Raw genomic sequence first — 14,951 nt, forward strand, 5'->3', positions numbered from 1 at the left:
TTCCTCCCACAGTCCAAAGGATGTGCCGGTTAGGTAGATTGGCCATGATAAATTGCCCTTAGTGTCCAAAATTGCCCTTAGTGTTGGGTGGGGTTGCTGGGTTATGGGGATAGGGTGGAGGTGTTGACCTTGGGTAGAGTGCTCTTTCCAAGAGCCGGTGCAGACTCGATGGGCCGAATGGCCTCCTTCTGCACTGTAAATTCTATGATAATCTATGAACATCGCCAAAAGTCCTGGCCCCAGGTTATAGAAGCTCTCTGACAGTTTCATGATTTTCCTCTTTTCTTACAAGAGGCAGAAATTCCATCCAACCTGCGCAAAGCAACTCCGCAATCAGGAACAGACCCCGGGTCTCCCAGACATAGCCATGGAAGGAGCCCTGATATGTTTGTGGCGGTCAATATTTCAAGTAAGTCAACTGGGGTCCACAGATGTTGATCCAGCTGGTGCGATCGAGGTCAGACAGGAGGTCCAACCGCTTCCGAGGTGTAAATAAAAGAATAAGTTCATGTAGACGGCCTTTGTTCAGGAAGCTCACTGCTTGGATGCTGGGGTTTCAGGGGTTGGCATCGGCAGGCACATATAGACATCTACCAAAAGTGACAACTGTATCTACCTGGACTATGTAAGTCCAGTGACCTCGTAACCTCTGATGCAGACACCACAGAATGGCACCAACAGGCATGGTTTACTCTCTGATAATGGAATCAGGGTTTCATTTTACTCACTCACAATAATCTAGTGTTAAAAAAGGCAAACTACTTCTCAACTGATATCTTTCTCAGCTATAGAATTCTGCATCCAAGTTAGAAGATTGTGGGTTCAAAGCCCACTTCAGCACACAGAGCAGTATTGAGAGAAAGAGAGAGAGTGCTGTGTTGTCAGAGGTATTACCTTTCAGAGGAGTGTTAAGTTGGTACCCCATGTGTCCATTCAAGTAGACGTAATTCACTGACTTTGAAGCGCTTTGACATAACTTGAGGACGTGAAGGGGTGCCCAGCAAAAGATAAAGCTGAAGCATTGCAATCATCCTCAGTCAGAAGTGCCGAGTGGATGATCCCTCTCGGCCTCCTCTGGAGGTGCCCAGGAACATAAATGCCAGTACTTAACCAATTCGATTCACTCCACATGGTATCAAGAATTGGCTGAACGCACTGGATACTGCAAAAACTATGGGCCCTGACAATAGTCCTTCTGCTCCAGAACTTGACATGCTCCTAGCCAAGCTGTTCCAGTACAGCTCCAACACTGGCATCTCCCCTCCAATGTGAAAAATGGTCCAAGTATGTCCTGTCCACAACAAGCAAGACAAACCCAACCTGGCAATTACCGCCCCACCAGTCTACTTTCAATCTTCAGTAAAATGATGGAAAGGGTCATTGACAATGCTATCGAATGGCATTTAGCAGTACCCTGCTCACTGACACTAAGTTTAGCTTCCATCAGGGCCACTGAGCTCATGACCTGATTGCAGCCTTGGTTCAAAGATGGACAAAAGAGCTGAATGCGAGAGGCGAGGTGAGAGCGACTGCCCCTGAAATCAAGACAGTATATGATCAAGTATGGCATCAAGCAGCCCAGCAAAACTGGAGTCAATGGGAATCAGGTGGAATCAAAAATGGCACAAAGGAAGTTGGTTGTGGTGGTTGGAGGTTAATCATATTTGTTCCAGGCCATCACTGCACGAGTTCCTCAGCGTAGTATCCTCCAGCTAACCATCTTTAACTGCTTCATCAATGACTCCCTTCCATCAAAAAGTCAGAGGTGGGGATCTTTGCGGCTGACTGCACAATGTGCAGCACCAGTCACGACTCCTCAGATACTGAAGCAGTCCATGTCCAAATGCAACAAGACTTGAACAGTATCCAGGCTTTGGCTGACGAGTGGCAATGGCAAGCAACATTCATACCGCACAAGTGCCAGTCAATGACCATCTCCAACAAAAGAGAATCTAACCATTGTCCTTGACATCCATTGGCATTGCTTTCACTGAATCCCTCACTATTAACATCCTGGGGATTATCATTGTCCAGAAATTGGACTGGGCTAGTGATTATAAATACTGTAGCTACAAGAGCAGGCTGAAGGCTAGGAATCCTATGGCAACTAACTCACCTCTTGATTCCCCAAAGTCTGTCCACCATCTACATGGAACATATCAGGTATGGTAGCACAGTGGTTAGCACTGTTGCTTTACAGCACCTGGGTCTCAGGTTCAATTCCAGGCTTGGGTCACTGCCAGTGCGGAGTCTGCATGTTCTCCCCGTGTCTGCGTGGGTTTCCTCCGGGTGCTCCAGTTTCCTCCCATAGGTCCCAAAAGATGTGCTGTTAGGTAATTTGGACATTCTTAATTCTCCCTCTGTGTACCCGAGCAGGCGCCAGAATGTGGCAACTAGGGGCTTTTCACCATAACTTCACTGCAGTGTTAATGTAGGCCTACTTGTGACAATAAAGGGTATTATTAAAAAAAGGAGTGTGATGAAACACTCTCCATTTGCTTAGATGAGTGCAGCTCCAACAACACTCGAGAAGCTCAACACCGTCCAGGACAAAGCAGCTCTCTTGATTAGCACCACATCCACAAACATTCACTCCCTCCACCACCGGCGAACAGTGGCAGCCGTGTATACCACCTGCAAGAAGCACGTGTATACCATCTGCAAGAAGCACTGCAGTAACTCACCAAGATTCCTTAGACCGCACCTTCCAAACCCACAACCACTACCATCTGGAAGGACAAGGACGTCACTCACCATCCTTACCTGGGAATATATCTCCGTTCCTTCACTTTCACTGGGTCAAAATCCTGGGATGTCCTCCCTAACAGCACTGTGCGTGTACCTACACCACATGGACTGCAGCGATTCAAGAAGGCAGCTCACTATCACCCTCTTGAGGGCAATTAGAGAAGGGCAATAAATGCTGCCCAGCCAGCAATGCCCATATCCCATGAATGAATAAAAATAATGTCATTTGTCTCCTGTGAGAAACTATGTGTAAGGTGCATTTCAGATTCAGATTCACTTAAAACCTACCTCTTTTAACAACATTTTTATCTTCTCAGAAACTTCCATCACAAGCTGGAAGGAAAGAGCGGGAACTTCATACAATCCGCTGTGGTTAGTCAGGTCACAGATTATTATGTGAATCTTAATGCTCCACTTTATATCATTTTCCAGTAACTCAGAAATATTCTTTCTGCAAAAATAGCACAGAGATTACTTACAATCTTCAGTAAACCACTGATAATAAATGATCAGATTCTCTTTATTTTTATCAATTCAGAGTACCCAATTCTTTTTATTCCAATTAAGGAGCAATTTAGCGTGGCCAATCCACTTACCCTGCACATCTGAGACCCACCCAGACACAGGGAGAATGTGCAAACTCCACATGGACAGTGACCCGGGGCCAGGATCAAACCCGGGTCCTCAGCGCTGTGAGGCAGCAGTGCTAACCACTGCGCCACCATGCCGCCCTGTAAATGATCAGATTCGTTCATTTCAACACATGAATAACCAGAGTTTTGAAGTTGTTTGGAATTCTAAGTAAGTGGTCACTTTTCATGCGCGTTTATTCATACTATTAATTGATAATTCAATTGCATACTTCTCCAAAACTGTAAAGAGTTCAATTAAGCTCACTTATGGATGAATCTGTTCTGGCTACATTCTTCCACCCGAATACCGATAGCCTTTGGATGCGATCATGCACCCTTGTTGCACCCCACCCGGTGACGTGACGAGGCTGGCAAATCTCGCGAGAGGTACGCCTCGTGAGATGCAACACGTGATCTGGATCTCGCCCTCAATGGCCGGGATCCAGATTTGCATATTTAAGTATGTAGTTAAACACACTTAAATACGTTCGCGCTGGGGTCTCCGCAGACGCAGGATTGAAAGCCTGCGCCTTGGAGACCTCGCAGTGGTGCCATTTAGCACTGGTCCACCGGACCGGGTGTAACAGCACCTGGGTGGGGGTGGTGTCTCCCAGGAGGTCGGAGGCTCCAAGATGGTTGGGCTCCAGGCATGATGCTTTCCTGGCACCCCCCGATGCCACCAGGGCACAATGGCACTGGCACCCAATATCAACCCCACTGCCTTGACAATAACTCCACCCACCACACTCACCACTCATTGGTTCTGAACCGTGCAAATCTTTGAAGAGATGAACTTCAATCTCCACACTTTACTCATCATTATCACGGTCACTTATTTTCACCTCAGCAAAGTTGTTGGCCTCTGCCCCCAATTTAGCCACGACACCTCTCCAACCCTTCATAAACTCTAACTTGTTAGAACTCAATTGCTAATATTGCCAATGAACCCCATCCATCATTTCACGCAGCTGGGAGGCCATATGTGTCCAACATTAGATGTGATTGCACAATTGGACGACATTTGCTAAACTATCCTGAGACTGCTAGGAATTACACTTACAACCAATTTGAGACTTTTAGTGGGGCTCACAGTGTGATATACATGCGTGTGATAGAAGCTACATACATTAATACACAGGGCCCTGCCCTTTGCAGATGACAAGAACATGTACACACGTTGCATCTTTTTCAACAAAACACAATAGGCAACAGCCATTCCCTAGTTAATTCCCCAGGTCAATTCCTTAACCAATCAGAGTCAACCTTCTTGGTTTAAACTGAAAGAAAACTTGGCAGTTAATTGTCAGTTATCAATTAAATGGTACATTCTCCATGGCAACACTCTACCAATCAGTGTTCACGTGCCAACCAATCAGCCCTCTCTTCTCATGCCACATAATTGTTGTTCCCTTTACATTTGGTGTTCTTGCGAATTGTCCTGATGAGTGCAAGATTAAAAGCTTTGACAGCGTATGTCTTTTCCAGCAATACTAAAGAAATTGATGGTTAAGCCAGTCTGGTTAGTATTTGTCCCATTCAAATGGAAAACAATATGTGAAAGTTTACCTTCCTGATTGTTGAATGAGCATTTCTTTAATGTAATGGATGCTTTTCCCAAATGCCTGTAAAATAATAAGATAGTCCTCAATTTCACTGATCGTACCATTCAACAAATTAAAAAGCAGTAATTATGAACAATCAAGAATACCATGCATCACATTCATAACTCATCTCACCAGCTTCCAAACCCTTCCATAAATGAGGTCAACCAATTAGCTCGCATATTAACTAAAAAATCCAATGGAATACATATTTATACAGTTTGAATTATTTCTGGAAGCCTTGGCGCGAGAGGTTGCAGACGGATAAATGTCCATCCATACATTTTCACCTCACTCTCAAATGCTTTTTCCTGCGAGCCCCACATCCCACAGCTGCCAGTACGAGACGTACTGCTGGCTATTCAACCATGGCAGCCACAGACGTCAAACACATTCCACCACACTCACTGATACAATTCCCTCTCCCTTACAGGACAAAGTCATTCATGGCCAGAATTAGCAGCACCCAAAGGGTATGGGAGGGTCAGCTTTGGCTGCACATTTTTACTGCTTGGGGGCAGGTGGTCCTGTCCATCACTGGAGAGGCTTTGTCTGAGACTGTGGCTGGCACTGAGGCAGAAGCAACTGAAGATAGCCCCAACTAAGCCTACTTTCCCCCATTCTCTTCCCGATTTACTGCAAATAGTGTAAATGCTCAACTCTTCCTTCACCCCCTCCCATAATCCCAAACCTATGCCTGTGTGCATTTCAGATACCCAAGAACTGGCACCTGTCCAGACTATAGTCAAACAAATAGCAGAATAGGAAGACAATGGCGTAGGCAGTTCCTTACTCTCACACCTGAAGCAACCATGGAACCATAAAAAGCTTATGGCGTAGAAAGAGGCCATTCAGCCCATCATGTCTTTGCTGGCCAAAGAAAAAAAGAGACAAAGAAACTAGCTGCTGATTTTAATCCTATTTTCCAGCACCTGTCTCATAGAATTGCAAGTTACAGGTGCAGATCCAGGTATCATTTAAATGAGTTGACATTTCAGCCTCAACCACCAACTGAGGCAGTGAATTCCAAACACCCGCCATCCTCTGGGTGGAAAGGGTTTCCCTCATGTCACCTCTAATCCTTCTGCCAATCACCCTAAATATTTCCCTCCTGGTAACTGACCCCTCAGCTAGGGGAAACGAGCTTTTCCTGTCGACCCTGTCTAGGCCCCTCATACTTTTGTACACCTCAATAAGGTCACCCCTCAGCCCCCTCTGTCCTAAGGAAAACAACCCCAGCCTATTCAATCTCTCCTCATAGCTGCAATTTTAAAGCCCTGGCAATACACACTCGCTCTGAAGCAATTATGTCCTTCCTGTAAAGTGGTGACCAGAACTGAACACAAAACTCCTCCCCCGCTTGCTCCCTCCTCAGCTCACTATATTCTGCAGTAAGGGCTGTGCCCTCATGATGGCGAGAGTTATGCCTGCAGCAATTCACATTGAATCTTAACTTGTGCTTCGCCCAATATTGCAGCCTCTACTGGGACGATTCAAGCAGTGAAAGCAATGTTTGAAAACCCACAGGATCTGCTCAATCATGTGGCAGCAAGTTTATCGTTATATCCATGGGGCCAATGTGTGTGTAGGTTGCACACCAGGGGCGAAATTCTCCGACCCTGCCCGGGACCGGCGAAAATCCCGCCACCGCCGTGGCCGGAATTCTCCGCCACCCGGGAATTGGCGGGGGCAGGAATCACGGCGCGCCGATTGGCAAGCCCCCTGCGGCGATTCTCCGGCCCGCGATGGGCCGAAGTCCCGCCGCTGAGAGGCCTCTCCCGCCGCCGTGGTTTGAACCACCTCTGGTAGTGGCGGGACCGGTGGCACGAGCGGGCCCCCGAAGTCCTGGGGGGGGGGGGGGGGCGCTGGGCGATCGGACCCCGGGGGGGTGCCCCCACGGTGGCCAGGCCCGCAATCGGTGCCCACCGATCGGCGGGCAGGCCAGTGCCGTGGGGGCACTCTTTTTCTTCCGCCGCCGCCACGGCCTCCACCATGGCGGAGGTGGAAGAGAATCCCCCAGCACGCATGCGCTGGTGGTGGCGTCAGCGGCAGTTGACGCACCGCAGCATGCACGAACCGGTGAAGGCCTTTCGGCCAGCCCCGGCGCCGGGCATCAAAGGCTGTTGTGCCGGTTTTGGCGCCAGTCGGCGTGGTGCCAACCACTCGGGCACGGGCCTAGCCCCTCAATGTGAGGGCTTGGCCCCGAAAGGTGCGGATAATTCCCCACCTTTGGGGAGGACCGACGCCGGAGTGGCTGGCGCCACTATGCTACGCCAGGACCCCCCACCCCGCCGGGTAGGGGAGAATCCCGCCCCAGGTTTGTGAGCCATATGTTCAGCAAATAGCCTTCGCCGCTCAGTAACAATCCCTTTTGTTGAGGAGGCTCAAATGCAGTTGATGAAAGAACGAAAGTATCATTACTTGGAGACAAAGGAAAAGGCCAGGAGAGGAGGATCAGGAAGAGGCCAGAAAGTCCTTCAAGTTTGTCCCACAATTCAACGAGATCATGGTTGACCTGCGACCTAACCCCATTGCCCCATATCCCTTAACACCTTTGCTTAATGAAAATTTCAGTTTTAAAATTAACAATTGATCGAGCACAAAAGCCATTAGTTGAAAAACTCTACCATCCTTTCCGAAAGGTCTGGCGCTAGTTTTCAGGCTGTGCCCTCTAGTCCGAGGCAGAAATAGTGTCGCCCAACCTGCACTCCCTGTGTTCCCTGGCCACTTGCACCATGATGCTGGGCATTCACTTGCATGGCAATGGGAAGACACCAGCTGAATATAGCCGAGGGGGATATCCCTTCTGGATGAGGTACATCTCAGAGTTCACATGTGGCTATCCACAAAGCAACATGCAATCAATGGCACCGTGGGAAAACCTGCAAGCCATGGGCTCACTCAATCTGTGCGAGGTTAAGACAAGACTCTATTGAGCTCAAGAAGCTCAACACCATCCAGGACAAAGCAGCCTGCTTAATTACTATCCCTTCCACAAACATTAAATTCCTCCACCACCGACGAACAGTGACAGCCTTGTGTACCGTGTAGGTACCAAGGTTCGTTAGGCAGCATTTCCAAACCCACGACCACTGCCACCTAGAAGGACAAAAGCAGCAGATATCTGGGAACACCACCACATGGAGGTTCCCCTCCAAGTCACTCACCCCCCTGACTTGAAAATAGATCGCCTTTCATTCACTGTCGCTGGGGCAACATCCTGGACCCCTAACAGCACTGTGGCTGTACCTACCCCTCAGGGAATGCAGCAGTTCAAGTAGGCAGCTCACCACCACCTTCTGAAGAGCAACAAGGGATGGGCAATAAATGCTGACCTAACCAGCGATGCCCACATCCTGTAAGTGAATTTTTAAAGAAATGTTATTTGGCTCTACATTCTCTGCGCACACTTCCTACACCCTGCCAACCTCCTGTGCAAGCACCTGGCACAGCCAGGGCCAAAAGTATACACAAATAGCCCAAATGCCATTCTGGATGAAGGATGCCAGCTGCACCGTCAAAGAAACGGCCGCTATGCAACCAGATTTTGCAGCCTTTGTGCCTACAATGACCTTCTAAAATCAATGTAAATAAATTTAATTTTGTAGATCTGACAGAGTGATGCACTCCCAGGATTTGGACAGCTTTTCAATGTAAATTATTAAGGCGGCGGTTTTATATTATCATACTTCATGATGGTGTGAGCTTATAGTTTCTGAGGAACACATGTAAACTCTAAACTCCTCCGGCACAAAACACTTAAAACAAACCTGAATATCCTGCTCCAATAGTTTAAAGTTTGCGTTTCCCATTTTCTCCTTGGACTCTTTCAATCTGCACATTAGTTCTTGTACAACACTATTCGGAGCTATTCCCATTTCCTTTGAGTATTCAGGAATATCCTCAGTTGCAATCAGTGAAAACCAGGTAAACACCAGTGTAGGGTCCATCTTAACCATTGGTTTCATTTGACACACGAGTTCCAGTAATTTTCTAAAATAACAAGAAATAAATAACAAAAATTTCAATCACTGGACAACGACTCTGGAGATAATACTTTTACACATTTGAGTACATTCTTCAGGGCTAATGTCAGAAAGCACTTATTCATGGAAAGGACAACGGAAATTCGGAATTCCAACACTGCTCCCCATCAACAGAGATGCTAGCCCCCGGCCAAAGAAGGATGGGTGCCCGTTTTACCTCATTTTTCTGTCGTAAAACGCCACCGTTCCCACGCCGGCGTGGGGACATAGCCTCAAAGTCGGAGAATACAGCCCCCGAAATCTGGACTTCCCTCCTCAAATTCCTTCACCACTCTGCACTCTCTCTCCTGCATTGAAACATTAACCTTTAACCAAACCTGTTCAAGTATCTCATTTTGTGGCTATGTGTTATGCTTTGTTGAATAACCCTGCTGTGAAGTTCCTTGGGATGTCTTGATACGTGAAGGGCGGGATTCTCCGACCGCACCTGCCTGGCGACCAGAGAATCCCGCCCGAGGTCAATGGACTTTTCCATGGTCTGTGTCCCACCTATGGCGATCTTGCGACGGGTGGGGCTGATGAATCCAGCCCTAAATGTGCTATAAACAAATAAGTTTGTGTTGTAAGTAAGAAGCTCATGGTCCGAATCTGACAGAAAACAGAAACCAGCTGTGGATCCAACCTGCGCACTAACATGGTAGCAACACAACTTGCTCATCTGCTCTACAACCAGCACATCGTACTGTGATCTGGGTGTATCTTGGATGACCAATTTGTCAGTGTTTAAAAAGTGATGATGGATTACAATTTAAAGAGTCCTGAACAGCATTCCAGGAAGATCTTTTACCAACATTTCCCAGGAAATAGTTTAAAATGTGATAAATGTCACCTTCTTTTTTCAGGGTAAGTTCTTAATCTGTGTCGAAACATTTCATAGGAAAGACCTCGCAGTGGTTCTGGTTTGCTGGAACTGGCTTCACTGCTCACTGAATACGATGGTTGCTGCTGTTCCATTAACCAGTGAAGAAGTGGCACAACCAGCACCAACTCCAAAACATCTCGTCGAAAACAGAAATTAATCAGTCCTTTACATATGCTGGAAAGAAACACAATTACAGTGTTATCCCCATGCCAAACCCACTGAAGGAACAATCAGTTTCTCAAAAGTATGATTATTTGTGCCCGTTAATAAAAATCACTAGGAATCAGCAGCACACAGACCCAACCTAAAGTGTCAGAAATAAACAATGGCTGCAAAAGCAAATATTTGACATGTGCCTATAAAAGGGTGAACGCTGCAACGCTTTTATAAACACTTTATATCTCTGACCCGTGTTTTAATATTAACGATTTATCTTCTGGTTCTGTCATTTCTTTGGTAGGACCTTAAGATAATGCCAGCAAGAAGGATTAGATTGTCAATAGATTGTCAATAAATTCCTGGTCGGTGCTCCAAAACTCCCAAGGATTGTCACAGGCAGAGAAACTGAGTCAAAACAAGCAATCTAGAAATGTAAAGAAAGTTGAACTGAACCTACAATTGGTGCTCTGGGAGAAGATCTGCAATTTCTCTCAGGTCTTGGAGAAGTTCTTCTGTACGTTCCTGAGGCAGTTGTAACATTTTGCAGATAGTTACCAAGTCACTTGTATCTAACTTCAAATCGCAATGGTTCTGAATAACAAAAGCCACCATTCCAGCTACAAATCGATTCTTAGCAATTCTTTTGGATTTTGGTGCTTTTTTAGGTTCTGGTTGAGTGTAATGATGAAGAAATTTCTTCAACTGCTCAGTTATCAATTCTTGAACCTGCAATAAAACAAATAAATCATTGGAAATGATTGGATTTATTTTTAAGAAGATTTTACTTGGAAATGAAGCATTTGTAGCTATATTGAGGAACCCAACTTCAAATTAAGACTTTCAAAATTAACACTTGTTTCAGTTTTCCCACAACCGTTAAATTTGGAGTGTTCCAATCCTCTATGAATAACCGCCACAGCCAACTTGAGATAAGATAAAGTAAAAGGGCTAATTTATTTCACACACACATGATACATGAAAAGGCTTTTTCCAACGTCCATTCCTTTTTGCACTCATGCAATAAAAGAGGTACGAGGAAAAGAAAGGGGTACAGAGCTGGACCACAAAAAAATACTATGGTTTTATATGAGTCAAGAATCAAAAATATAATGGAGGGTTTCTTCCGAGGGTCGGTTAGTTCACTGTTGCAGGGTGATCCATTTTTCCAGAAGTGGGACTTAGTTTGGGCGGCGGGGTGACACAGTTGTTAGCACTGCAGCCTCGAATGCTGAAGACCCGGGTTCGATCCTGGCCCTGGGTCACTGTCTGTGTGAGGTTTGCACATTCTCCCCGTGTCTACGTGGGTCTCACCCCCAAAACCCAAAGATGTGCAGGGTAGGTGGATTGGCCATACTAAATTGACCTTTAACTGGAATTTTGTTTTTAAATGAAGTGAGCCGACCACGGGAGGAGGAGTGTAGAGATGAATTAGTCTTGAAGGCACCAGTTCCAATGTTCCAGTTGTTCACAGGGTAGAAGAGAGCCAAGCGATTGCACCTGGACGGAGCTCCTCCTACTGTTACTGTTTGATGGTAAGATAGTAGACAGCGATAGGCTGTTTGCATGGGGTTACTGTCCTCTTCAGAGGGCAGACAGAAAGTGAAGATAAATTACAATAGCTTATTAATCAAAGGAATTCAGACAGCTCACGTCTTGCTCATGTGACACTGGTTTCAGGCTGAAACTCATTGTGTTTTGGAGCAGGTAACAATTAGGCAACTAACACCACCTTGGGATATTATGAGTCACAAGTAACCACCATTATCGGTAGCTTGCTGGGACACACATATTGTCTCCAGGGCTAGAATTCTGTCTTTGGAATGCAAAAAAGGATTGATGTATTTCTCCAGAATTTGATTGTCAGCAGTCACAGAAGACATTAGCACTTCCTTGCAGTTATTGAGTCTCTCGCTGATGGTTTGGAATTCCTCTGCTAAGTCGAGTCATGTAAAGCCAGTAGAAGGTCTGGTATAACAGTAGCAGTGTCCCAACCTCTGTCTGAAGCTCTGGGTTCAATTCCAATGCCAGCACTTGTTGGCCATTGAATGTGCTTTAATGGGCTGATAATGAGCTCAGGAATCCTTGCCCCATTAATCCTCAAAGGAAAAAATGTGTAAAGGTACACAAATAAATGAAAAGTACAAAGAACAAAGAACAAGGCAAATTACAGCACAGGAACAGGCCCAATGGCCCTCCCAGCCTGTGCCGATCCAGATCCTTTATCTAAACCTGTTGCCTATTTTCCAAGGATCTACTTCCCTCTGTTCCCCGCCCGTTCATATATCTGTCCAGATGCATCTTAAATGATGCTATCGTGCCCGTCTCTACCACCTCCGCTGGCAAAGCGTTCTAGGCACCCACCACCATCTGTGTAAAAAACTTTCCATGACCATCTCCCTTAAACTTTCCCCCTCTCACCTTGAAATCGTGACCCCTTGTAATTGACACCCCCACCCTTGGGAAAAGCTTGTTGCTATCCATCCTGTCCATACCTCTCATAATTTTGTAGACCTCAATCAGGTCCCCCCTCAACCTCCGTCTTTCCAATGAAAACAATCCTAATCTACACAACCTTTCTTTATAGCTAGCACCCTCCATACCAGGCAACATCCTGGTGAACCTCCTCTGCACCCTCTCTAAAGCATCCACATCCTTCTGGTAATGTGGCGACCAGAACTGCACGCCGAACCAAGTATTCTCCATTTTAAAAATATATCATTACAGAGTACTCCGAAAGACGTTGATATGTATTGGATTTTCTGTCCCATATCAACCGGGACACTAGGTAAAACATTTTGCTTCCATAGCTTATGATCCCATTTTGATAATCAAAGGTAGGTATGTCACAATAATTGTTTTTGTCACCGTATTTCTTCTGGATGCCCAAACATGCTTTTTCATTACCTCCTCTTGAAATAAAATGAATGAAAATCGCTTATTGTCATAAGTAGGCTTCAAATTAAGTTGCTGTGAAAAGCCACATTCCTGCGCCTGTTCGGGGAGGCTGGTACGGTACGAGGCTGGCTTCATCAAGGGACTGGGCAGTTGAATTACTTCAAACACTGTAATGCAGTCTTTAACTAAAGGTATTGCCGTAACTGCATCTTATGCTACATCTAGGTGCTACAAGAGGATCAGTGTCACTAGAAGCTGCTCTGGTCCACCAGGCTCCTGGGAAAATGGTGATCCATATCATATCACAGTCGAGTCCAGGGGATAATCCACTGTGCACTGCATCTCTTATGAGAGTACCGGGCAGCCTGCCTCTGCACCGTAAGCCTCTTTGGGTAGGCCTCTAAGGGTGGTTAGGCTGGGGACTTGCACACTTTGCAATGCTGAGAAAGAGCCATGGAATTTCCGTCGGCCCCTGATCAACAAAATGGCAGATTATGAAAAACTCAAGAGCGTGCTTCCTGGTGTATGATCCCCTCTATTTGTAGGTTGGAATGTATCATGGATGCTATACTGGAGCGAGGATAGTGGTTGGTGGGGATGCTGGGTGTTTCCTTCGGGAGGAGTGATGGATGGCAAAGCACTGCTGCCAGGGAAAGCACTCAATGGGCCAAAGGCTGCCCGTTCCAGAAAGCGCCCAACCCCCATTAGAATGGGAAGAGGCCACCAGGTTTCAACAAAAGGTCCTCTTCCCTGTCCTTCGTAAAATACCAGCGCCAGCAGGAAGAGACTATTAAGCCCTTAAGTGTTCCCCTTAATTGGCTACCTAATGGTCTCAATTGGGAGGGAGGCTGGCCTCCATCTTCCCTACCACTGATATTTTACAACAGCAAGAAGGAAACACCCATTCCACCCCTACTATCCCGCACTTCTCACTGATTTCCATTTCATCACCCCCACCCCCACCTCTCAGTCTGCTTTGAGACCCCAATAAATCCTCATCAGATCTCTCAAATGATTTTCAAATTGACTTTCAGATTCAAAAACTTTTTTTAACTTGCAAGATTGCTGGGACTTTCTGCAGTTTGACTAATTGACCATTTATATCTAAGAAGGAAGTCAGTCATAGGCAAAGTGAAGCAATCAGATCCCCTTGTTTCAGGTAAAATTATTATTTGGTCAAACCTGCAAACCTTGAAACTTGCAAAATGTTTTATTTGGTTTTTAACTTGCTCAAGTCATTAAACTAAAGCCGGAGAGCAAGATTTCCTTCTTCTCATTATTATAAATAATTACCTGAATTTCACCAAAAGAGCTTTGCTGTTCCCAAAAATAAATAATCTTGTTGCCCTCCAGACAGTGCCTCAGTTGCAGCTTAAATCTCTCGAATGTTTCCTTATTCAGAGAACCAAGATGTTCAAAGATGGTCTCCAGTATAAGTTTTATTCCTGTCGACTTTAACTGCAAATTCCGTTCGTTATCATTCCTTCCAAGGAATGGGAACCCTCTCGACACTCCTCCAAAGAAACCTGATTTCTCTGGAAAATTCATGATGCCATCGAACTGGTACCATTCTAAGAATAAAGATGAATTGATAAATTTATGAAACAAGAAGATTAAGGAAATCTCTGCTATGGCATATTAATTATTGTAGACATTCCTAAATAATGCCCCCAGCTTCATAAAAAATATAAATGTATTTCATATTCAGCAAATTAATATTTTTTGCAAGCAAAGTAATTCTGAAAATTAATGAAGGTAGATGTGGTACTAAATTCATTCCAAGCAATGCATTCATTCAAATCAGTCAAAATATTTGCAGACTAATAATATTACCACTGATTCTTCCGGTGACGGCGGGCGGGAGGCAGCCGCGCGTCGGAGGGCTCCTGTTCGGGGACGGCATTGTTGGGGGTTAACGCCCGGTCCTAGGGGCAGCGAAGGCAGTAAAAGTCGGGAGAAAGCACGGGGGAGAGAAATGTCGAGGATCAGTAAAAAAAAACGGCCGTGA

The 14,951-nt window shown here is 45.8% G+C and overlaps 1 protein-coding gene across 1 annotated transcript in view; it reads right to left on the bottom strand.

The window, feature by feature from the left end:
• The window catches only part of LOC119952961 (E3 ubiquitin-protein ligase rnf213-alpha-like), a 174,877-nt gene that overhangs the window by 116,942 nt on the left and 42,984 nt on the right, over positions 1–14,951 (bottom strand). Inside the window, 6 exon segments of the mRNA XM_038776606.1 lie at positions 3,037–3,199; positions 4,947–5,002; positions 8,752–8,974; positions 9,857–10,063; positions 10,506–10,774; positions 14,237–14,514. Of these exon segments, the coding sequence (XP_038632534.1) occupies positions 3,037–3,199; positions 4,947–5,002; positions 8,752–8,974; positions 9,857–10,063; positions 10,506–10,774; positions 14,237–14,514 (1,196 nt within the window).

Source organism: Scyliorhinus canicula, chromosome 18 (assembly GCF_902713615.1).
Source record: "Scyliorhinus canicula chromosome 18, sScyCan1.1, whole genome shotgun sequence".
In the NCBI taxonomy this organism is placed as follows: domain Eukaryota; kingdom Metazoa; phylum Chordata; class Chondrichthyes; order Carcharhiniformes; family Scyliorhinidae; genus Scyliorhinus; species Scyliorhinus canicula.